The 24728-nt window shown below is 41.4% G+C and overlaps 2 protein-coding genes across 10 annotated transcripts in view; one reads left to right on the top strand and one right to left on the bottom strand.

Annotated features, from left to right (window-relative positions):
• The window catches only part of ERCC8 (ERCC excision repair 8, CSA ubiquitin ligase complex subunit), a 67834-nt gene extending 60050 nt beyond the window's left edge, over positions 1–7784 (bottom strand). For 4 of the 7 annotated variants that reach the window (XM_070056739.1, XM_070056736.1, XM_070056737.1 and 1 more), the window contains exons 1-2: positions 7531–7784; positions 2339–2434 (exon numbers count right to left, since the gene is read on the bottom strand). Coding sequence is in view for 1 of the 7 variants with exons in the window: in XM_002714053.5 (XP_002714099.1) it covers positions 2339–2434; positions 7531–7607 (173 nt within the window). In the remaining 6 variants the exon portion in view is untranslated. The remainder of the gene's footprint in view (positions 1–2338; positions 2435–7530) is intronic. The other 3 variants (XM_051853760.2, XM_070056738.1, XM_051853759.2) reach the window with 1 other exon arrangement.
• Positions 7751–24728, top strand: part of NDUFAF2 (NADH:ubiquinone oxidoreductase complex assembly factor 2) — a 271984-nt gene continuing 255006 nt past the window's right edge. For 2 of the 3 annotated variants that reach the window (XM_051853757.2, XM_002714055.4), the window contains exon 1: positions 7751–7968. In XM_051853757.2, coding sequence (XP_051709717.1) covers positions 7842–7968 — 127 coding nt within the window. In that variant the 5' untranslated portion in view covers positions 7751–7841. The remainder of the gene's footprint in view (positions 7969–24728) is intronic. The other variant, XM_051853758.2, reaches the window with a different exon arrangement.

The raw sequence follows: 24728 nt of genomic DNA on the forward strand, positions 1-24728 counted from the left end.
TTTATTTTGATCGACAAAATGTTTGGACACAGTTGTAGGTTGCATGTGAACCACAACAAATTGCTAAAACATTTCTGCTTGAATATTAACTTTGTGAAATACTGTGTTTTTGTAAGCCATGACACTGTAGGTGTATTATTAGTATAAAACAACTGCTTTTTAACTGAATTTAATGGCATTTACAATAATGTAGTTGTCTGGCCTTTGTTAGAATGGCTACCAAAAGCTTTCCTTTGATTCCATGAATTGGATAAAAAAAAAAAAAATCAAACGCTTATTTAAATTACTTTCTATTCAAATATTTGATGACACTGATATTTAACCAAGAGGTTAATATTCTGCTAACAAAATGGACACATTAAAATATATGGCTTTATGTATTTATAAAGATAAAGAAAACTTGGTATTAAAGATGAATTAATTCAGAAGAAAAAAATTCAAGCTTCACAGAGAGATATGTAATATACCTCCTTCAATTAAACCTGTCAAAATGTAATTTTTGGATAGCTTTCTTAAAATAACTCCCAACTTGAGAAACAAATATTTCTTTACCAGCCTTGCATATTCTACTTTCTGTTCTGGTTTCAATGATATTGCCAGAGTACTCTTGGTAGACAGTAAAGAGTAACAAGTATTTTGAAAAAAAAAAAAAATATATATATATATATTCAATACATCAATTTTCTTAAGAAAAATAATATCATTACTTAATTTTTTTTTATCAAATATAAGCTTTCTTTTTTATATCTCTCTTTGCTAACCAAAAGGATTTAGTGCAAACTATAGGACACAGCCAACAATGAATTAAAGCTGTAGATTTTTACCATGCAACAAAGGGGAAAACTGTACCGGGGTTTTTAGACTTTCTTTATATGCTCTATACAGTCTCCTCAGCCTGAATTTCTCAAACTTACTTAATACACATATAATCTCTAATTCCCAATGACCCTGCCAATTGGTAGCCTGCTGGCTTTATATACTTCACACATCATGCAACCGGTCACTACCTCAAATGGCTGGCTGGAGTGGCTCCAGTACTCGAGGCCAAAAGAAACCAGCTTTCCCTTGGTGCTTACATCTTCATATATATTTAGCGTGAATGTCAGTCTTTGAATAAGAAGTGCTATGTTAAGCATGGAAAATCAGGCACAAAAAAAATCATAACTGGTTATATTTTAGGTTCAATCACATGCTACAGCAAGAATTCTGTTCCTTGAACATGTTTCTCATACTTCTCATATACTAATAGTTGAGACAATGGCAGATGCTGGGTGTAAAAAGTAGAAGTCTATCAAATTTATGTAAATAATGAAATTTCATTATAGAATAAAAATATTAAGACAAGTACTAAAAACATCATTACATGACCAACTTTAATTATTTTTGCACACAGTCTAGTTAACGACTACGTGAAAGGTTTTCAATTTTCTCTCTTGTAAGAGTAAAAAGGGTGTCATGACAAGTTGTGAATAGGTAATAATATGTTCAAATAGGCATAATGCAAAGCATGTCAGCTACTCTATGTAGCTATATGGAAAGAAGTAAATGTATGGGATAATGCTTTTGATTATACATACTATCAAAAATTAACCCTCACAATAAACTGGTTAGGTAGGTGTTACTATTTCCATTGTACAGCTAAAGCAACTGAACTGAGATTTGGAGTGGGAAAATTGGTCAAGATCAAAAAGTTGGTAAGTGGTAAGCCATAAGGAATCAAAGCTCTGTACATTCAAAAGAAGTTCAAAGTTTGTTAATTTAATAATGTATATATTTATACTAAAGTAGTTTGGAAATGTGTATTTGGCAACATTTTGAAAGTTACATGTTTGTTCTGTGTTTATTTGAAATAAATAATGCCAACTTTAAAATGCTATAATTTAATTTTCTGCTAATGTTTATGAAACTTATAATTAATCTTTTTTATTTATTTATTTATTTATTTGACAGGCAGAGTGGACAGTGAGAGAGACAGACAGAGAGAAAGGTCTTCCTTTTCCGTTGGTTCACCCTCCAATGGCCGCTGCAGCCGGCGCACTGCGCTGATCCGAAGCCAGGAGACAGGTGCTTCTCCTGGTCTCCCATGGGGTGCAGGGCCCAAGCACTTGGGCCATCCTTCACTGCACTCCTGGGCCACAGCAGAGAGCTGGCCTGAAAGAGGGGCAACCGGGACAGAATCCAGTGCCCCAACCGGGACTAGAACCCGGTGTGCCACCGCCGCAGGCGGAGAATTAGCCTAAGGAGCCGCAGCACCGGCCATGAAACTTAGAATTAATCTTAAAAGGCAAAGTTTTAAAGCATCTCATTTAGGAAGAAAAACAATTAACAATAAACTTACTATCGTCCTTCAACAGGTTCAATGTCAAGGGTGTTAACTCCACTGCCATGGATTCTTTCAACATCTCTGTCTTTGTTTAACTCCAGTCCCAAAACCCTTTGGAATTTAAAAGAGGGGAAAATATATAAAACTTAAAAATAAGTAATTTAGTATGAAAATTCCTTATTTCACTATGATTATATAAAGTATAAAAACTATCAGAAATGCTTAAATTTTCTACCATACATCCTAAGGTATTCAGATATTTAAAGATCATACATTTTAAAACTATCAACAGTAGCAACAGTTACATGCAAAAAAAATCACCTGCAGCATTATCCTAATTTATTTGAAGATTTTATTTTATCAAGTTAAAAAGATAGACACTGAAACAAATTTTCATGGTTACTGAAAATAAACTTAACTGAGGACACCTAGTGGAGAAAAACTTAAATTACAGGATCTAAAAAAATTTCAAGACAAACATAAAATATATTAAATGCAACAATTAAGCATGCAAGGCCAATTTTCTCTGTTCACCAGAGCTCTGATGCCAAAAGGGGTGCTTTTTACCTGTCTTCTCACTTCTGAGCCATGGGCTAAAACATGGCAGTATGTGGTAGAACAGGCTACCTAGAACTTGAAGTTTCTGGCTAGAAGACCAAAAGTGGCAGTCTCAGAGAACTGGGAAATATTTAGCAAGATTACAAAGAGGAAAGAACTCCAGAAAGAGACTCCATGAAGTTGTCTATGAACTCCAGGACTCAACCGTGAGTGGGGCAGATATGGATCTAATACTGAGTAGCACACACAATATTCTAAAACCTGAACAGACTCAATGCACAGGCTGACCACTGAGTGCACATAGCTGGAGCAGGTCTGAAAAGGATTTCAAAACTGAACCAACACTGAAACCATAACCAATGAAGGCAGAAACATGCATCCTGAACCTAAATCTTTCTAACTGCTTATTAAACTAAAAATATCAGCATTCTCCATGGGATTGAAAGAAGACATAGAGTCTTTGAGTATTTAAAAGGGTCCAGGACATAGTCCCAAAATACTTTGCACCATGAAGAACCATGAAAATTTCAACTTGCACAGGGAAAGAAGCCGCAGATGAGATGATACAGGCCACACACATAAAACCTCAGATGGAAACAGTTCCTGCGAGCTAGCACCTCCTCGAGAGGCCACCTTCTGCTGGAACCCTGACTTGACCATGGGTCCCTACTTCACCCCTACTCAGCCTGAAGGTGCCCGATCGGTCATCATCCTAAATCCTGTCAGCAGCCAGGGTTTCCATCAGCAGAGGGAGGGAATGGGAGAAATTATTTGACAAGGACTTTAAGGTAGCCACTGTAAAACGCTTGAGCGAGCAAGAGGTGAAACAAATGTTAAAACAGAAAGTCTCAGAAAAGAATTTAAAGATTTAGATAAGAACCAAATGATCACTTGAGAAATCTTCAACATAAAATTATTTTAACTTAATGAATTCAACAGCAGATTGCAGAAAAAAACGGAAAGTCAGAGAACCTGAACATATAACAACTGAAATTACAAAAACACAGGGTGAAGAAGACTAGGGAAAAACAAAAGAACAGAGCCTCATGACCAGAGGAACAACTAGAAAAGGACTAACATTTAGTTCATCAGAGTTCCAGAAGGAGTGTAGAGGTAGCGATGCTTGCAAAACATTGGCATTACTCAGGTATTTCATAACAATGAAAATGTAAAGGATAAAATGTTGGAATCTGACCCAAATATAGAAAAATAGTATGACAATCAATCAAGGCACAGAAAGTATATACAATAAGGCAATAACTGTACAATAAGGGAAACACTGCTCAATCTACTCTTGATGAGTTTTTTTTTTTTTTTTTGTCTCTTACAAAGAAAGACTTTATCACAATTTCTAGTATCTTACTCTACAGTATACTAAATATTAGCTTCACTGGGGCTGGCTCTGTGGCACAGCAGATTAAAAGCCCTAGCCTGCAGTGTTAGCATCCCATATAGGCATGGGATCAAGTACTGGCTGCTCCAATTCTGATCCAGCTCCCTGCTAATGCACCTGGGAAAGCAGCAGAGGATAGCCCAAGTCCTTGGACCCCTGCATCCATGTGGGAGACCTGGAAGAAGCTCCTGGCTCCTGGCTTTGGATTGGCTCAGCTCTGGCCATTGCAGCCATTTGGTGAGTGAACTAGCAGATGGAAGACCTCTTTCTATCTCTGTCTCTGCCTCTCTGTAGCTCTTTCAAAATAAATAAGATAAATCTTTTGTACAAGTTTCAGCATGCAGCTTTATGAACTTTCACTGCTTTATAAGGTCAGTACTACCTAAACATTGAACCACTATTATTTAAAGTAGAATTAAATATCCCTTCACATTTCCATACAATGGAATGCTTCACAACAATGAAAAGGAATTGATACAGTAGATAACAGAGAAATTTCAAAATAATTGTTAAGTAAAGAAGCCAGACAAGAGAATAATTTCACTTACAGAAAATTCTGAATATGCAAACTAATCTATAATGATTAGGTGAATAGGGAATGGAGTGATGTGGAGTATCATAGCATCTCTCTTTTTCAAACTATACTATATATAGCAACTAAATATAGGACTTAAGCCACATGCAAAGAACTAAATGTGGAATCCTTTTCAAGCAAAGATTCTCAATTCTTGGGAAGCTTTAAAAAAAATCTGTGGGATAGGACAATGTAAATCAGATTCTCTGGAGCTGGAATTCTGGCAAGAATATTTAGATCGTGCAATGTTGACAAGAGTTATACTTAGCTTTGTTTTTTATATTAAAAGACTCTGAGAAACCCAGACCTTCCTGGGCTCACACATTTGAATTATTATTGATATTACAAAACTTCTAAGCATATTAGATTTAACTATAGGGAAAAGAGTAATGGTGCTTCTTTATTGAAGAATTGTGGAACTACTTGGTATAAACAAGCCACGCTATGAGAAGAAACTGATATATTTTGCTTGAGTTCATGCAGTCACAGGAATAAAAATCTCTGGATGTATCTGCATGATCTAACCCATCACATATTCATAAGTTAGTCAACCAACAAACCACTCCTTTTCTCCCTATCAAATTTATTAAAGATTTATTTATTTTCTTGAAAGGCAGAGTTAGAGAGAGAGAGATCTTCCATCTGCTGGTTCACTCCCACAAAGGGCAGCAACAGCTAGGGTTGGTCCAGGCTGAACCCAGGAGTTTCAACTGGGTCTCCCACAAGGGAGGCAGGGGCCCCAGTCCTTGGGCCATCTTCTGCAGCTTTCCCATGCTCAGTAGCAGGGAGCTGAATGGGAAGTAGAGTAGCTGGGAACCGAACCAGGGTTCATATAGGATGCAGGCATCATGGGTGGGAGCTTAACCTGCTGTGCTGCAACACAGCCCCTCTCCCTGTCAATTTAAACTCCTTTAAAAAATCATTAATGTTGGCATCCCTCCCCATTTCCTTTCCTATTATTCAGTTTTTTGATGTCTTACTTGTATTCCCACTATTCCTCTGAAATTGCTCTTCCCAAGGCCATTAGTGATTACTGTGTTCGTTAAATGCAATTTAACCTTTTTTTTTTTTTTTTTTTTTTTTTTTTTGACAGGCAGAGTTAGACAGTGAGAGAGACAGAGAGAAAGGTCTTCCTTCCGTTGGTTCACCCCCCAAATGGCCGCCACGGCTGGCGCTGCACAGATCCGAAGCCAGGAGTCAGGTGCTTCCTCCTGGTCTCCCATGCGGGTGCAGGGCACAAGCACTTGGGCCATCCTCCACTGCCTTCCTGGGCCACAACAGAGAGCTGTATTGGAAGAGGGGCAACCAGGACAGAATCTGGCGCCCCGACCGGGACTAGAACATGGGGTGCCGGCGCCGCAGGCGGAGGATTAGCCAAGTGAGCTGCGGCTAATGCTTTTAATTCCTCATATTTATTGAGCGCATGTCATTCACACAGCATTTTCTTAAACTTCTACCATGTGCCAAACCCTCTTCTAGACACAGAATACAGGCCCTTTTTCTCTTACGGGTTAAGATGGCAACATGCTAATAAGAAAATATAAGATACAATTTCAGTAAGAATACATTGCATGAAGAAAGTAAGGCAGAGCAATGGGATAAAGAACAATGAGAACAAAGAATGGGGTTAGAAGGCAGCACCAGACACATGTGCTAGCTCTCTCCTCAAACACTGCCTCCCTCAGCGTACACAGGAGTTCATCGCCCTGGTTTTCCTCCACACTTCTCATTACTCCTCTTCAGTTCATTTGCAGTCTCTTCTTCTGCCTAAAATTAAATATTGATATTGCTCAGATGTTTACTATTGAAGTACTTGTCTTCGTGCTTTACAACGTGAGTAGTGCCCGGGTGATCTCAACTACTCCTCGTGAGTTCATATATGACACGATATTAAAGAAATCTACATTTCTCCTGAGCATAGAACTCACATATGCAACTACGTCCATCACAGGTTCCTCAAAAATTAAAATTAAAACTTGCTCTCCCTTTGGAAAACTTTATCGAGTATGCTGCCAACATTCAACCTCCTATACAAGGCAAATACTTGGGAATCATCGATTCTTCCCTTTTTGTCACTCACTTGTCCATGGCTGGCTGATTCTGTTCTTAGCACCTGCCACACCCTTCCTGGTCCCGCCTGCATACATGGAATTGCAACAGTTTTCTAACGTGGCTCCCACTCTTGCTCTCAGCTTCAATCCACAAAACCAAGCAGAAAGCCAAACCAATAGCTGTCACCCTATTTCACTTTCACACCTTCACCGAAGCCACACGACTCTTCCTCATTTCGCTCTGCCCACTTACTCATCCTCCACTTTGTCAACAGACCTACCCCAATCCTCTGCTCCCATCACTGTGAGCTTTGCTCAGTTCCTGGCCCGCGCCTTGCTTTTAGCCTGCTACTTGGAGTACCACTAAAACCTCAGACCGCACAAACGAATGAAACTTCCGGGGATGGAAACTCCTTGGGGGAATTTAATAAGAGACAGATGAGTAAAACAAAACGGAAAAAGGTATCCTCAGTATATAAAAGGCATCCATTTCTGCAAGCCACAGAGAAGACACTAAATAGGACTTTTAGCGGAAGGAAAGTAGTGAGACGGCCAAGCTTGTGGCAAGGATAACAGCCACTGGTCAAGATTCCAACGGGCCCGTTAGAGAAATGAATAAGCTTTGCTTTACCTCCGTGTAGACTCTGCTCTCCGGAGGCGAACAGGGTCCTCTAAACCCACCTGTCGCGCGGACAAAAACCCCAGCATCGCGTTTCCTCACCGGTGTCAGAGCGCTAGACGCCGCCATGACAGAGGTCGGAGGCGGGGGCTGTAACAGCAGAACCTCCCATTGGCCAAGCGGTGGTACATCTGCCCAATGGTGAGCGCCGTTACTGGAAGGGCGGAGGGAGGCGGGCCGACAGCTCGGACGCGGTGGGCGGAGCCAGCAGCCGGAGCGCGCCTGAGCGTGCGGCGCCGGGGGTCGGCGGCGAAGCGGCCGGCATGGGCTCGTTGCGGAGGGTGTTCCGCGTCTTGTGGAGTTCGCTGTCCAAGGAAGTGAGGGAGCACGTGGGCACGGACCAGCACGGGAACAAGTACTACTATGTCCCGGAGTACAAGAACTGGAGAGGTGAGAGGAGCACGAGGCGGCGGTTGCGTAGTGCCGAGGGGGCGCGTCCGGGCGACCGAAACACCGTGCGCCCCTCGGCGCGTTCGCCCTGCCCGGCACCTCTGCTGCGGTGTCGGAGCCCCTGGCGGTCCCTGCGCCCGCCGCCGGTCCCCCGGCGCAGAGCCGCGCTGGCGAAGGACGCCTGGGTGTCGGTCCTTGCTGTCGGGGTCCCGGCCGTCGGGTTCGAGAGCGGCGGCGGCGGCGGGCAAGTGTCTTCGCTCGGCCCCGGGTTGAGTGGTGTCGCTGAAGAGACGCCTGGCCTGGCGCGCCTCGGCTTTCCGCTGGCGTTAGCGTGAGCCCGTCCCCGGGGCACCTTGGCTCAGGCGCAGCTGTCGCCTGACGGCGCGGGACAGGAACCCCCCAGAAGGCTCCGTCCCTGCTGCTTGTGTTCCAAGAGTGCGCGGAGCTCAGGGCGAGACCCGGGGCTCCGGGGCGGTGCCTCGGGGTGGAGGCAGTGCGTGCCGAGGAGTGCAGCGGGCTGTTGCGGGAGTGGGAGGCGGGCCTGTGCGAAGCCCCGCACGTTCTTAGCCTTCGCGACGCGGGTCCATCGCCCGGGTGCGGGAGATCGCGGGCTAAAATCTCAGCGCCGGCGCCCGATCGCTGAAGGTGGTCGCGAAGCACTTGTGCGTCGGCCTCCGTGTCTCCGCCTGTGTGTCCCGCTCATTTCCCTCGCAGGACCAGGATAAACTGTAATCAGTGATTTTTCACCCCTATTTGTGTTGTCTAGCCTTTTCCTGGAACTTATTTTAATTTTTTGGATTTGTTTCATGAAGGAGTTTCTGAACTCTGGCAGGGCAGGCAGTGTGTGTGTGTGTGTGTGTGTGTGTGTGTGTTTAAACCTGCAGCTGAAGCCTACAAAAAACCTGACCTGGTGGTTAAGAATTTCTAGACACATTGTAAGCGGAGAGAAAGATGTTTCTTTTCTACAAATTGTCAATAGTTGGGTTTATTTGCCATCTGCAGGTCTTTGGTGAAGTATTTATTCAAAGCTTTTGGCATTTAAAATGCATGTTTACCAATTTGTGTATCGTTCATTTCAGTGGGAATGCAATACCATTAAAGATTTAAATGAGCAAAAGCACGCCTGTCCCACCGTAACATGAATATATTTACTTTGACATGTTCTCAGTCATTTGTGTCTATGTATATTCTCTTACAGAACTCTAATTGCATTTTTGGGAATTTTAGTGAGGTGTAATTGACATGCAAGATTTTGCCACTGTTTAAGATCTATAATCTGCTGAGGTTTGACATATGTATACATGGATGAAGACATCAACACCATCGAGATCATTAACATGTCTGCCATCCACAAAAATTTCCCTGTGCCCCTTTCTAATCCACTTTATGCTGCTCTCTGCTTCTTGACAACCACTGAGCTGATTTCAGACAAAACAGATTGATTTGCGTGTTCTAGAATTTTATGTAATTTGATGTAAATGGAATTGTAGAGTATATATTCTGTTTTATTCTGAGTTCTTTATTCGGCTTAGTTATTTTGAGATATATCTATGGTTTTTTTTTTTTAATTTTTATTTATTTGAGAGGCAGAGAAAGAGAGATGGACAGAAAAGAGAGCGAGCTCCCGTTTCTGGTTTACTTCCCAAATACGTGCAATCGCTGGGGCAGGGCTTGCAGCTGGGATCTGGGATTGCAGTCCAGGGCTCCCACAGCGGTGGCGGGAATACAGTTACTTGAGCCATCATCGCTGCCTCGCAGGGTCAGGATGGGCAGGAATCAGGCTGAAGCCTGGAATCGAAACCATTAGGACAGTTCCTGCTCTTCATTCTTGTTTTAACGTGCACCAGTGCATGGATATACCATGATTTGTTAATCCGTTCACTTGTTCATAGATACTTGTCTTTTCCGTTCTGTTCTTTTTCTCCTTCACAGTAAGACAGAGCCTTGCTAGCCTGGGGCTGGCCTAGGCTGCGGCTGGAGCTGGAACTCTGCGTCTCCCAGGTGCATGAGCCATCACTGCTGCCTTCCAGAGTCTGCTCTGTTGGCAAGGTGGAGTTAGAGCACTCTGATGTGGGTGTGGAAATCTTAGCCACTAGGCTGAATGCCCACTCTCATTTTGGACTTTTGTGTTCATTAAGGTTTATTTTATTTATTTGATAGAGTTACAGAAAGAGAGAGGGAGAGACAAAGAGAGATCTTCCATCTGCAAGTTCACTTTCCAAATGGCCACAATGGCTAGGGCCGGGCCAGACTGAAGCCGGGAGCATGGAGCTTCATTCAGGTCTCCTGCATGGGTGCAGGGGTCCAAGCACTTGAACCACCTTCTGCTTTCCAGGCCCATTAGCAGGGAGCTGGATCAGAAGTAGAGCAGCTGGGACTTGTAGCAGCGCCTTATGGGATGCTGGCATCACAAGTGACACATTGACCTCTCATGCCACAATGCCAGCCACAATATGAGCGGTTTTCTTTTTTTTTTCTTTTTTTTCGGGTTTATTTATTTTTATTTTTTTATTTTTATTTTTTTTGACAGGCAGAGTGGACAGTGAGAGAGAGACAGAGAGAAAGGTCTTCCTTTGCCGTTGGTTCATCCTCCAATGGCTGCCACGGCCAGCGCGCTGCGGCCGGCGCACCGCGCTGATCCTAAGGCAGGAGCCAGGTACTTATCCTGGTCTCCCATGGGGTACAGGGCCCAAGCACTTGGGCCATCCTCCACTGCACTCCCAGGCCACAGCAGAGAGCTGGCCTGGAAGAGGGGCAACTGGGACAGAATCCGGTGCCCCTACCGGGATTAGAACCCGGTGTGCTGGCGCTGCCAGGGGGAGGATTAGCCTATTGAGCCACGGCGCCAGCCTTCAGTTTTATTTTTATAAGACTACTTCAGTGCATGAACGTGGAATGTCTTTCCATTTTTGGGGGGTGTTTTCTTCAATTTTTTTCATCAGTGTTTTGTAATTTTTATGGTAGAAGTTACTCACAGCCTTTGTTTTATCCTTAATTTTGTTTATGTGATGTGTCGGATTTATTGACGTGTATGATTGGAATCATCCCTTCGTCTGTGGGTTACATTCCGATTGATCATGGTATGTAATCTTTTTTATGTGCTCTTGGATTCCATTTGCTAGACTTCTGTTGAGAAATTTTCATTGTGTTCATCAAGGGTATCAGTATGTACTTTTCTTTTTCCGTTGTGCCCTTGTCTGATTTTGGTTTCAGGGGAATGTTGGCCTCCGTGGAAGGATTCCTTCCCATTCAGTGCTTTGCAGTGGGTTGAGAAGAACTGACATTACTTCTGTAAGAGTTTTGGTAACAGTCAATATTGCAGTCCTTTTGTTCAGAGACTCTCTGTTACTGATTCTGTTGTCTTTTTAGGTTTTCTGTGTCTGCATGGTTTAATTTTGGTAACTTGTGCATGTACAAAAATATATGTATTTTTTCAAGGTTTTTCATTTCCTTGATGTGTGGTTGCTTTGGTGAGGTCACTCGACCACTCCCCAAAGCAAGTGTTATGAGGGTTGCAGGTGCTCCAGCAGTGAATGCACCAGGTGGCTGTGTTGAGGGGCTTGTTGGGGGACCTCCTTTTTACCCTTTCGCCACCAGTGAAGGCCTCTGATGCAGGGTTGCTGTCTGGAGGTAGACTAGCAAGTGCTGTGTGCCCAGCTCTTCTTCATAAGGCCATCATGTGCCCGTGCTACGCAGCGTCTAGTCCAGGGCTCCCTTTCCTGCCCCACTCTAGTCTCCTTCCGAGGAGGGCTGGTGGAGGTAGTGCTTTGCCTGGCTGTAACACATCCAGAGGTTTAGCCTGCAAATGTCAGCCTGGTGGTAGCCTGACAGTGGGTTTCATTCCAGCAGCCAGAATGTTTCTCTCGCCTGCCCCAGATTGGGAGTTGTCTCTCCATGCTATGCTATGCTGCCTGAAGTTGGGGAGGAGTGATTCAGGCAACTGTTTCCTCCCTGCATTATCCATTCTGTCTTTTCTTACTGTTGTACTTAAACGAGTGCTGTAGTCTCTCACCTGGTCTCTCTGTTCTTGTGCACGGATAGCTGTTTAAATTGGTACCTCTGTGATAAGCAGAGGATCCTACTCAGCCACTAACTTGCTCCACCCTCTTCCCCTTCCTTTTTCATAAAGTGTTACTTGGTAGGGGCAAAAGAAAATTTTTGGCCACAACAGATTATAAGACTTTGGAGCAAAGAAAAATCAGAGCCTCAGTCAATTCTGTAGGCCAGTAGCTTCCCACAGGACTCTGAGAGAATTACCCTGGGAGAAGTGGACTTGCTGCTCAGGAGTCCTGCGTTTACAGCCCTTTCAGGAGGGAGTCCTAGGACCAGGCTATGGGCGCACTGGTGGCTTCTCCAAATTATTAACTAGATCCTCATCATTTGCCCCTTATTTTCACCTTGGGATTTTCTCAGGACTTCCTGTTTTATTATTTATTTATTTGAAAGGCAGAGTTAGAGAGAGAGATCTTCCACTTGCTGGATCACTTTCTAAATGGCTGCAATGGCTGGGGCTGGGCCAGGCCAAAGCTAGGAGCCAGGAGTGTCATCCAGATCTCCCATGTGGGTGCAGAGGCCCAAGCACTTGGGCCATCCTCCACTGCCTTCCCAACCACATTAGCAGGGAGCTGGATCAGAAATGGAGCAGCTGGAACTGGCACCCATGTCAATGCCAACACTGCAGGCAGCGACTTAACCTACTATGCCACAATGCTGGCCCCCAGACTTCTGATTTTGAAAAACTCGCAGCGACTTAACCTACTATGCCACAGTGCTGGCCCCAGACTTCTGATTTTGAAAAACTCACGTAGAGTCTGTCTGCCTATGCTGATTCTAGGCCAGTCAGGACTTCTAAGTTTGCTTTTCATCTTATCTTGTAACAGTCATTTTTCTCTTGTGGTTATTTATTGAGCACTGGCTCAAATAAGCACAACATACCTGTTTCATATATGTCACACCTGTTGGCCTTAGTTTCTCACCTATTGATGATCCTGTTACCTGTTTTGTATATTTATTTTTTTAAGATCTATTTATATTTTTGAAAGACAGAATGTGAGAGAGATATTCCATTTGCTGGTTCACTTTCTCAAATGCCTGCAACAACAAGGGCTGGGCCAGAGTGAAGCCAGGAGTTAGGAACCTTATCCAGGTCTCCTATGTAGGCAGCAAGGATTCAAGTGCTTGAGCCATCACCAGCTGCCTCCTGGGCCCTTTAACAGGGAGCTGGATCAGAAGTGGAGTAACCAGGACTCGAACTGGGCACTCTGACTTGGGATGTGGGTGTCCCAAGCAGAAGTTAAACTGGCTAGGCTACAATGCCAGTCCCCGTTATCTGTTTCCTAACATAGCTGTATCCCCTTTATATCTTCTTTAACAAATTCAGTGGCATTTGGGAAGATAAAAGGAGGTAAACATGAATCAGTGGGCATTTTGACTTGAAGCTTACTTGTTTAATTTAACACATTTTTGCCACGTATTTTTTTTCCTCAGCCTACCATAGCTTCTGATGGTTTTAGTAACACTCATATTAATGATAGCTACCATTCTTTGAGTGCTTCCTCGGATCACTTCACGTCTTCCCAACAACCATATAACTAGGGACTGTTACCCTCATTTAAAATAGATTGTTGCATTTCTGGAGACTTAAATGAGCGCTTCATGCCCATTGCCTGGATGTAAAGTAGATGCTGAAAAATTAGCTGTTCACTAAATTGAAATATTTGCAAATCCAGAAAAATAAAAAGTAACGCATAACAAATTTTGTAAATGCAGGAAATGATTAAGTAATTTTAGAAAGTTTGAAGCAGATAATTCAGTCATACTTTTCGTTTTACTTTTGATTAACGGACCAATTCTTCAAGAGCTAAGTTATTCTCATTAGAAATAGGAATATTTAAGAAAAGTGCAGCTATAACAATCATGTCCCATATTTGAGTACCCGGGTTTGATCCCTGGCTCCAACCACTGATTCCAACTTCCTGCTAAGGCACATCATGGTGGAAAGATGGTAATGATTCAAGAAATTAGCCTCTTGTGAGCCTATTTTCTGGATTGAGCTTGAAGCTCCTGGCTTTTGCCTGGTCCATCTCAGCTGTTGCCGTCATTTGAGGATATACCAGTGAATGGGGGCTCCCTCCCTCTCTGTCTCCCAAAAAACAAACTAAGTAACTTAAAGAAAATTTCCCATGGTGTCAACTCTTATTATTGTTCAGGTTTAGACTTTGCTTTTTTAATACCCTAAATGTAGGTTAATTGTCAGCATTAAACTTCTGGTAATATAGTCAATCTTATTTTTTCCTTTGAGGGTGAATATATCATTATTTAATTCAAACCCTATATCTTCCACTATTATGTATGGTTGTATTATGTGCATACTTTAGAGCTGTTTCCCCAACCTGTTTTGTATTTAGTGTTTAAGTATACTAAAGTTATAAGAAATTATTACTCAGTTAATAAGTAATTATAAGAGTCAGAACAAATCAAAGGATCAGAATTGGAAGGTTTTAGTAGGTAACTAACTGGAAGATCATAATATGTAAATCTTTAACATCTGGGAAATAATCATGACATTTCAGAATTTTCCAGCAGATGGCAGCATTGTTTTAAAAATGATAGGTTGACTCCCCCCCCCCCCCCTTGTAGGAATTCGGAGTAATCCTTTCTACAAAATAATTGGATATAGTTTTCCCCTCGAGATAAACTCTGCACTACTGTTTTATAAACTGCTAATTTTTTAGGCAAACATTTTGTTTCAAAAAAATATTTATTCAAAAGGCAGAATGACAAGCGAGTGAAAGAGTGCGCTAGCCAGTCTACCAGTTCACTCCCCTAATGCCCTCTACAGCCAGACTGGACCATGCTGGAGCCAGGAACCAGCAACTCCATCCAGATCTCCCTTATGAGTGGCAGGAGCCCAAGGACTTGGACCATCATCTGCTGCCTCCCCAGGTGCATTAGCAGCAAGCTGCTTTGGAAGTGGAGTAGCTGGGACGGTTATAGTTGTCACAAGTGGTGGCTTAACATGCTGTGCCACAATGCTGACTCCCAACAAAGATTTTAGAATGATAGCTATGTATTACAATGTAAATGGCAATTAAATTTTGAAGAACAAGACAACATTTTAAATTTGTCAGATATATAATTTAATAGTAAGTACTATTCTATCTTGTGTTTGTTAGAGATCATGTAATGTAATCATTAACTCAGATATCACCAAGTTGATATCCTTAAGTTTTCCGTGGTTTAAACTTTTTTTGAAAGGCACAGGGAGACAGAGATCTCCCATTCATGGGTTCATTCTGCAAATGCCCACAACAGCTGCACCCATGCTGGGTTCGAGCCAGGAGGCCAAATCTTAATCTGGATCTCCCATGTAAAGGGCAGGAACTGAACTACTTGAGCAATGCCACAATGCCCACCCCTGAAATTGAATTTAAGGAGACTGAATCTCAAATCCTGATTTTTCCTGCCAAGATGATGTGGAATCTTAGAGTAGAAATAGGAAGTACTCATAACGGGTGAATAATCTATATTATGTCTGTTTTTAAATTGAGCTGAAATACTTCATGTTGTTTAAGTTTTTTTTTTTTTTTGCTTTGTGTGCCTTATAATTGTTTTATATTAATAACTAACAAAAGTAATTAGAATTTATAAAGTTTTACATTTTAGATATGTTTTCTAGTATCTCAGTTCACCTGTGTTTACAGACAGATGACAGCAAATGAAGAAAAGTAATAAATCTAGTGTCTAAGGTCACTTAGTGATGAAACTCAGTTTTTATTATATTTGCACTGAACCCAGTTTCTCTGCATTAGTATGAATCAGATCAAACTGTTGTTTTTCTTACCACGCTCACTTGTCCAAGAACTACTAAGTCCAGTAGTTTATTGCTGTTTGACTGTGAGTTACTCTACAAAAGTTACAGAAGCTGACATACTTGGTTTTTAGAGTTCACAATTGAACGGGATTTGGTGAAGTATCTTCAGAAGTATAGAGTATATAAGAATTCATTCTGATTGTTGGAATAGATTTCCATTTTTACAAAATGACTTGGGAATGCATGTTTTTTATTATTATTATTAGTTTTCTTTTTTATCACTGAAGAGGCTGTGTGTTTTTCTCATCATTGCCTTCCAGGGTCCTGGTGCTTCCATCTTGTGGTCCAAGAGACAAATTGCACCTTTTGCCCAAGATTCTGGTTGAGCTTTTTCCCCGCCCTCAGCAGAATATACCACAAAAAATCACTTACTTTCTGTTTTGTTTATTAGAGATGTAACTCTCATTAGATATACGTTAATTCAGCCTTCATCCAGGAGTTCCCTCTGAAAGTCATCTTCTCTCGCTGTCTTGTAGTTTCCTTCTTTCCTTTTCACTGTTTGCTTCCCTGCTCAAAGAGGACAGAAGGTACTTAAAAGGGACATCTTACGGTGACTTCTTGTAAGAATAAAGTCGTTAAAAAAGGTTACTGTAATAGTGGTGGTAGAGTAAGAGAGATATGTTAAAAATGAAACCTAAAATCTTAGGCAACCATAAATTCATTACTAGAATTTAGATTGAATCAACCACTTCTTCCAGCTTTGTAGAAGCTTTATTGACATAAAAATTTTATATATATAATGTTCAGAGTGATGTTTTTAATATACTGTGCACATTATGGACTGATTAAATCAAGCTGAGTAACATGTCCGTCACCTCACATTATATCATTTATGTATGTGTGTGATGATTAAGTTCTGTTTTTGGTGTATTTGTTTTCTGACAAGATTATGAAAGCACAGTGTGACATCTTTGATTTCATATTTGTTGCTTTAAAATAGGAAAAGTGCCCATTTTGCAAAATTTGAGAATGATGTATTTTCTAAAGATTTCTGTTAACCTTTGGTTAATACATTATTCATTATTCTTTGTAGCCACCTCTCATATTCTAATCCTTATTAGGCTGTCTTCTACTCTGTGAATTGGAAATTAATAATTTTCTGGTGATTCGATACTATTTTCATAGACTACATGAAGCTTTATATTTTGCAAGATTTGCAATTTCACTTTCCATTCAACTTATGCTATAGTTACAAACATTAGAAAATTGAAGAGACTGACTATAGATCACCTTAAAGAATGAACAGATATAATATTGAGCGGATGTTTAAGTGTAGATTAATATTGTGAGTTGACAGTATTTTTATGTTTAAAATTTGCTTTCTTGAGGCCAGCATTGGCGCAGTGGGTTAAAGCCCCAGCTTTTAGCTCTGGCATCCCATGTGGGCACCGGTTCTAGTCCCAGCTGCTCCTCTTCTGATCCAGCTCTCTGCTATGACCTGAAAAAGAAGGAAAAGATGGCCCAAGTCCTTGGTCCCCTGTACCCATGTGGGATACCTGGAAGAAGCTCCTGATTCTGACTTTAGATTAGCTTAGCTCCATCCTTTGTGGCCAATTGGGGAGTGAACCAGCAGATGGAAGACCTTTCTCTATGTATATCTCTACCTCTCTCTGTAATTCTGTCTTTCAAATAAGTAAAAATAATTTTTTAATTGCTTTCCTGGGAGGGTGTTTGGCCCAAAGCTTAAGGATACGTGTGGGAGGCCCATTCTGTACCAGAATGCCTGATTCAAGTCCTGGCTTCTCCACTTCTAATCTAGCTTCCTGCTAATGCACACCTTGGGAAACAGCAGGTAATAGCTCGAGTACCCTTGTGGGTTCCAGACTTGTGACGTTGGCCTAACCCAGCCCTACTTGTTACAAGCATTTTGTGGAGTAAACTGACAGATGGGTTTTCTCTTTGTCTCTCAAATGAAATGAGAATAAATAAATTTTTAAAAAAAGATTTTTTCCTATATGTAGAAGGAACTTCAGTTATTCTGTTAATGAATGTACAATAAGAAACTCCTAGACTTAAACACCTCTGCAACTTGCCTTGCCCTTACTGGCAAGATTTTTTATAATGAGTCAACCTACTTGTTAGGTTAGAAGTTACTATTCCCTGTGTATTGTACTTTGTACTGTATTCCTTCACCACATTATAAATAATCACTGAACTAACTGTGCCCCTGATTCTGTGTTCTTGTGGACAATGTTTGGTTTGTAGCAGGTGTCCAGTAAAACTTGTTCATCCATTTGTAGGCACAGTTCTAGACACTTGAGATATGTCAGTAAATACTTAAAAACCCTTGCCCATATTGAGCTTACATTGTAGTTAAGGGAGTCAAATGATTAAAATTATATGTAAAAATAAGCAAGTTATGTACAGGGTGGCATGTGCTAAGAGAAAAGGAAATGTAGATCAGAGTTGGGGTCAGGAATGCTGGAAATAAGGTTGTGATGGTTAGGGAAGCTTTACTATGTAGGTAATATTTGAACAATTCTTAAGGAGATAGTCTGGAATAAGAGCATACCATTGAGAGGAAGTAGCAGTGTAAGTTAGGTTTTTACTGTGGATAGAAAGGAAAGTTATGTGGCAAGCTTTGCAGCATAGCAGGTTAAGCTGCCACTTGACACATCCATATCCCATATTGGAGTGCCTGGGATAGAAGCCTGTCTACTCTGCTTCTGATCCAGCTTCCTGCTGATGCACCTGGGAAGATGGCATATGATGGGTAATGTACTTGTGTCCCTGCCATCCACATGGGAGACCGAGATGAAGTTTCCAGCTTAAGCCTTGAGCTGAGCTGGGCCATTGTGGGCACCTGAGGAGTCAACCAATGGATGGAAGATCTCTCTGTCTTTCCTTCTTTCTTTTTTGCTCTGCTTTTCAAATCAGTCCATTAGTCAACCAACCTTTTTTGAAAAATTGGAAGTTATTCCAGGACTTTGGGCAGAGGAATGACATGATCTCATTTATAGTTTGAAATGGATCACTTTAATTGTTTATTGAGACTAGACTCAGTGGTCAGAAATTAAAGCAGGAAATCATGTCAGAGACTTTTCTGTTTTTATTTTAACATAATTTTAGACTTGTAGAAAAAAATCCAAAAATGGTATAAAAAATTCTCACACATTTTCACCAAATACTAACTGTTTTACCATGTTTGGTTCATTTATCTTCTTCCAATTAAAAAATTAATGCACAAGTAGAACTTCTGTATGCTTATTGTGTACAGCATGATGTTTTAATGTAAGTATACATTGTGAATTACTAAATAATGTGGTGAGAACAGTTAACAGCTCTTAGAAGTTTTCAGATACATAATATATTATTATTAACTGTAGTCACCCTGTTGTACAATGGAACTCTTAAATTTTTTTTACTTCTTTATTTGAAAGGTAGAGCTACACAGAGAGTGAGACAGCAAGAATGAGAGAAATCTTCTATCTGCTGGTTCACTCCCCAGAAGCCCACAGCAGCTACGTCTGAACCAGGCTGAAGCCAGGAGCGAGGAACTCCATTCTGGTCTACTCTGTCAGAGGCAGTGGCCCAGATACTTGGGCCATCACCTGCTGCCTTCCAAGTTCATTAGCAGGAGACTGGATTGGAAGTGGAGGAGCTAGAACTGGAACCTGAGATGCCGGTGTCACATCGCTGTGCAGAAGCCACCCAAGGACCCAGCTAACTTCTCAGGGCCTTGCCGAGCCCCCAGAAACGCTTATAGACTAACAGTGCCCTTCACTCAGGCCTGTGATATCTGTCCTTTGATATCATCTGTCCTTTACAAATTATTGTAGCTATTATTGAGTTTACCTTTTAACCCTTAAACTATTCATGTGATTTGTACACTACCATTGCAGTATTAGAATATTATCCCCCCCCCCCCTTATTTTTTTGACCAGGCAGAGTGGACAGCGAGAGAGAGAGACAGAAAGGTCTTCCTTTTTCCGTTGATTCACCCCCCAAGTGGCCGCTATGGCCAGCGCATTGCGGCCGGCATGCTGCACCGATCTGAAGCCAAGTGCCAGGTGCTTCCTCCTGGTCTCCCATGCAGGTACAGGGCCCAAGGACCTGGGCCATCCTCTCCTGCTCTCCCGGGCCACAGCAGAGAACTGGACTGGAAGAGGAGCAACCAGGACAGAATCCGGCGCCCCAACCAGGACTAGAACCTGGAGTACCAGCGCCGCAGTTGGAGGATTAGCCTAGTGATCTTGCAGCGCCGGCAGAATATTCTGAATTTGACCATTTACTCACTTATCAATGAGTTTCATACTTTCATATATTTTCTTTTTAGTTAAGATTTATTTTATTTATTTGAAAGAGTTACGGAGAGAGTTAGAGACAGAGACAGGGGTCTTCCATCCACTGGTTTACTCCCCAAATGGACGCAACAGCCAGAGCTGAGCCGATCTGAAGCCAGGAATCAGGTGCTTCTTCCAAACATATGTTTTCATGTTATTAATTAGTCTCCCTTTTTTTTTTTTGACCTTAAAGTGCTGCAGGTAGCAGCTTTACCTAGTATGCCACAACTAGCCCTCAGGATAAAGTATTCTTGATAGAAGCCAGCACAGTGATATAGCAGGCTAAGCCGCTGCCTGCTGGTTTGAGTCCCAGCTGCTCTACTTCCAGTCCAGCTCCCTGTTAATGCACCAGGGATAGCAAAAGATGGCCCAGGTCTCTGGGCCGTATCCACCCATGTGGGAGACCAGAAGTTCCTGACTCCTGGCTTTGGCTTGGCCCAGCTCCAGTCATTGGGAGCATTTGGAGAGTGAGCCAGCAGGTGGAAGATCTGTCTCTCTCTCTCTCTCTCTCCCCCTCCCTGTCTCCTTTTTCTCTGTAACTCAAATAAATAATTTCAAATAAATCTTTTTTTAAAAAAATTCTTGATTGACTTAATTCCTTTAGCCCTTTTACTGTTACCCTCTCTTTTTGACCTGTCACATTTCTACAGATAAACCCATTGATAACCTTGTTGAAATTCCATTATATATTTTATGCTTCTTTTCTCTTACTGCTTTTAAGAGCCTTTTTTTTTTTTTTTAAGATTTTTATTTATTTGAGAGGCAGAGTCAGAGAGAGAGAGAAAGGTCTTCCATCTGCTGGTTCACTCCCCAAATGGTCGCAATGGCTAGAGCAGAGCCAATCCAAAGCCAAGAGCTAGGAGCTTCTTCTGAGTCTCCTATGAGGATGTAGAGGCCCAAGTACTTGGGCCATCTTCCACAACTTTCCCAGGCCACAAGCAGAGAGCTGAATTGGAAGAGGAGCAGCCATAGAGACATAGTCCACGTCCTAAAAGAAAAAAATTGTCAAACCAGAATACTGTACTCAGCAAAGCTCTTGTTTATAAATGAAGGTGAAATAAAGACCTTCCAGAATAAACAGAAATTGAAAGAATTTTTCATCACTCATCTGGTTTTACAAATGATACTTGGGTATGTACTACAAATAGAAATAACGCAAGATAGCATCATGAAAAATATGAAGACACAAAATCTCATAGTTAAACTACAAGGGAAATCCAAAACAAACAATAGGAATATTTCTGAAAAAATGGCAGGAGAAATTCATTACTTTTCAATAACAGCTTTTGAATGTAAATGGCCCAAATTCTCCAATTAAAAGATACAGACTGGCTGAATGAATTTAAAAATAAGATTACAGGAAATGTGCACCTTACCAACAAAGATGCATATAGACTAAAAGTGAAAGGATGGAATAAGATTCTTCATGTTAGTGGAAATATAAAACGAGTAAACGTAGCCATCCTGATGCTAGACAAAATAGACTTTAAGGCAAAAATTTAAAAGAGACAAAAAAGGGCATCATGTAATGATTGCTGGCTCAATCCAACAGGAAGATATTCTAGGCCATAAAGCAAGTCTGAACAAATGAAAAAAAATTGAAATCATGCCATGTATCTTTTCTGATCATAGGTAAATGAAACTGTTAATTGTTATTTATCATCTATTATGTCTTTGAGAATTATAGCTTTCAGTGTGTAGAAGTTTTTTATTTAATGCATCAAGATCTCTGCTTGAATAGCGGATTTACACCATCAGATGTTTTACTTTTATTTATTCATTTATTTAAATTAAGATTTATTGATTTATTTGAAAGAGTTACACAGAGAGAGGAAGAGAGAACGAGAGAGATCGTGTATGTACTGGTTCATTCCCCAAATGCCTGCAACAGCCGGAGCTGGGCTAGGCTGAAGCCAGGAGTCAGATGCTTCTGGGTTTCCCATGTGTGTGCAGGGGCCCAAGCACTTGGGCCATCTTCTACTACTTTCCCAGGCACATTATCAGGCAGCTGGATTGGAAGTTGAGCAGCTTGGTCTTGAAGCAGCACCCATATGCAATGCCTGTGCTACAACAGTGGCCCCCATTCTTTTATTCTTAGCCTTTTTGAATCACTTCGTTTTAGGTGTATCTCTTATCTATAGCATATTTTAGAATCTTGGTTTGTGAGCCAGATTCTTAAAGATTTTTTTTCCTTTGGCAGGTAAATTAAGCCCATTCACAATAGTGATATATGTCTCCCATAGTTTGCTGTGTTTCAGAATTTCTCATGACATTTAGGAAGGTTTGTAGTTTTCATATTTATCTCTATATTTATCACATTTTAAAATATCCTTATGTACTATTTATTATTTATTCATTTCTTATCATTTGTTAATTTTTAACAAAGATTTATTTATTTGAAAGGTGAGTTAAGAGAGACAGACAGATCTTCCATCCACTGGTTCACTCCCCAGATGACCACAACGTCCAGTACTCAGCCAGGCCAAAGCCAGGAGGCAGGAGCTTTGTTTGGTTTTCCATGTGAGTAGCAGGGGCTGCAACACTTGGGCCATCTTCTGATACTTTTCCCAGTCCGTTAGCAGGGAGCTGGATCAGAAGTGGAGCAGCTGGGACTGGAACTGGCACTCATGGGATGCTGGTGTCACAGGGGGAGACTTAACCCATCACATCACAGTGCTGGCCCTTCATTTGTCAGTCCACTTCTTATTTCATGTTAACCAATGAGCTTATTTCTCTTTTCTCTCTCTCTGTTCCTTTTTTAAGATTTATTTATTCAGGATGCTGCTGTCACAAGTGGTGGCTTAACCCACTGTGCACAGTGCAAACCTTTTCCTCTTTCCTTTTTGCTTCCCTTATATTTAGTTGCATTTCTTGTTCTTTTTATAATGTACATAATATATATGACATGAGTTTGTCTTTAACTTTGGTCCCCCCCTTTATTTTAGACTGAAATAGTTAATTAAATCTATTAAATGCTCATCATTCATCTTTTCCTGAACTTGGTTGAACATAGTTATTTGTCTGATAGATTCCTCATGAAGGGCTTTTTAATATAGAATTTCCTTAGTTCATGCATGTTATACCCTTGAATATTGAGGGCTGGATTAAAAATCCTTGTCTCATACTTTTTTTGTTAAATTATTTTTTTAACAGACTTACTACTGCCTAGTTTTGTATGTTGTTTTTAAAGTTTACCAACATAATAATTTTTTCCTTTGTTATACATTATATTTTTTGAGGCCTTGAGCATTTTTCTTTTAAGTCTATAGTTTTAGTAGAATATATCTTAGAGCTGACCATGTGAAGTCCTTTTCCATATCCATAGGGTAAGCCCTTTCAATATGTAATAGATTCATGTCTTTTATTTCCAGAAAGTTTTCTTGGCTTACAGTTTTAAGTATTAGTTCTGTTGTCTTATTTTTCTCCTTTTTTTTTTTTTTTTTTTTTTTTGACAGGCAGAGTGGACAGTGAGAGAGAGAGACAGAGAGAAAGGTCTTCCTTTGCCGATGGTTCACCCTCCAATGGCCGCCGCTGCAGCCGGCGCACCGCGCTGATCCTGGCAGGAGCCAGGAGCCAGGTGCTTTTCCTGGTCTCCCATGGGGTGCAGGGCCCAAGCACCTGGGCCATCCTCCGCTGCACTCCCTGGCCATAGCAGAGAGCTGGCCTGGAAGAGGGGCAACCGGGACAGAATCCGGCGCCCCAACCGGGACTAGAACCCGGTGTGCCGGCGCCGCAAGGTGGAGGATTAGCCTATTGAGCCACGGCGCCGGCTTTATTTTTCTCCTTTCATACATGTGTTTTTCTTTACATGTTTCTGTTTGTGACCCTTTCTTCATTGCCTCTCATTAAAATTGCCTTTGGGGGCCAGCGCTGTGGCGCAGGGGGTTAAAACCCTGGCCCAAAGTGCCGGCATCCCACATGGGCTCTGGTTCTAGTCCTGGCTGCTCCTCTTCTGATCCAGCTCTCTGCTGTGGCCTGGGAAGGCAGTAGACGATGGTCATAGTCCTTGGGCCCCTGCACCCATGCGGGAGACCTGAAAGAAGCTCCTGGTTCCTGGCTTTGGATTGGCGCAGCTCCTGCCATAGCGTCCATCTGTGGAGTGAACCAGTGAGTGAATGGAAGACTTCTCTGTCTCTACCTCTCTGTAACTCTGTCTTTCAAATAAATAAATCTAAGAAATAAAACATTTACATAATAATTAAATTGAATCCTTTAAAAAATAAAATTGCCTTTGAACACCTCCTCCTTGGGTACCTTATTTCTTTTTAGTTTATAAAATAATTTTATCTTTATTGTTTTCTTGAGTTTAGTAAACTCTGTTTTGCCTTCCTACTGTTGATTTTTTGCTGTTGTTAGTTTTCGTCTGTTCCTTTTTTGATTTTTGAATTCTTGATTCAAGTTGCATTTTCATATTCCAAAATGTTTGGGGATAGTTAATTCAGCTTGGAATATTGCATAATGGTTTTGATCTGCCTCAGGTATTTTCCTGTGTGATCAGTAGTGCGGTTGTTTATTGTCTGATTTTTGGTTTTCTTGTATAACTTCCCCTTTTTTCTCTTTAGTTTTTGTTACTTTCATCACCATTGTGCAAAGGATGCCTTTTT

Source organism: Oryctolagus cuniculus, chromosome 14, assembly GCF_964237555.1.
Source record: "Oryctolagus cuniculus chromosome 14, mOryCun1.1, whole genome shotgun sequence".
NCBI classification, from domain to species: domain Eukaryota; kingdom Metazoa; phylum Chordata; class Mammalia; order Lagomorpha; family Leporidae; genus Oryctolagus; species Oryctolagus cuniculus.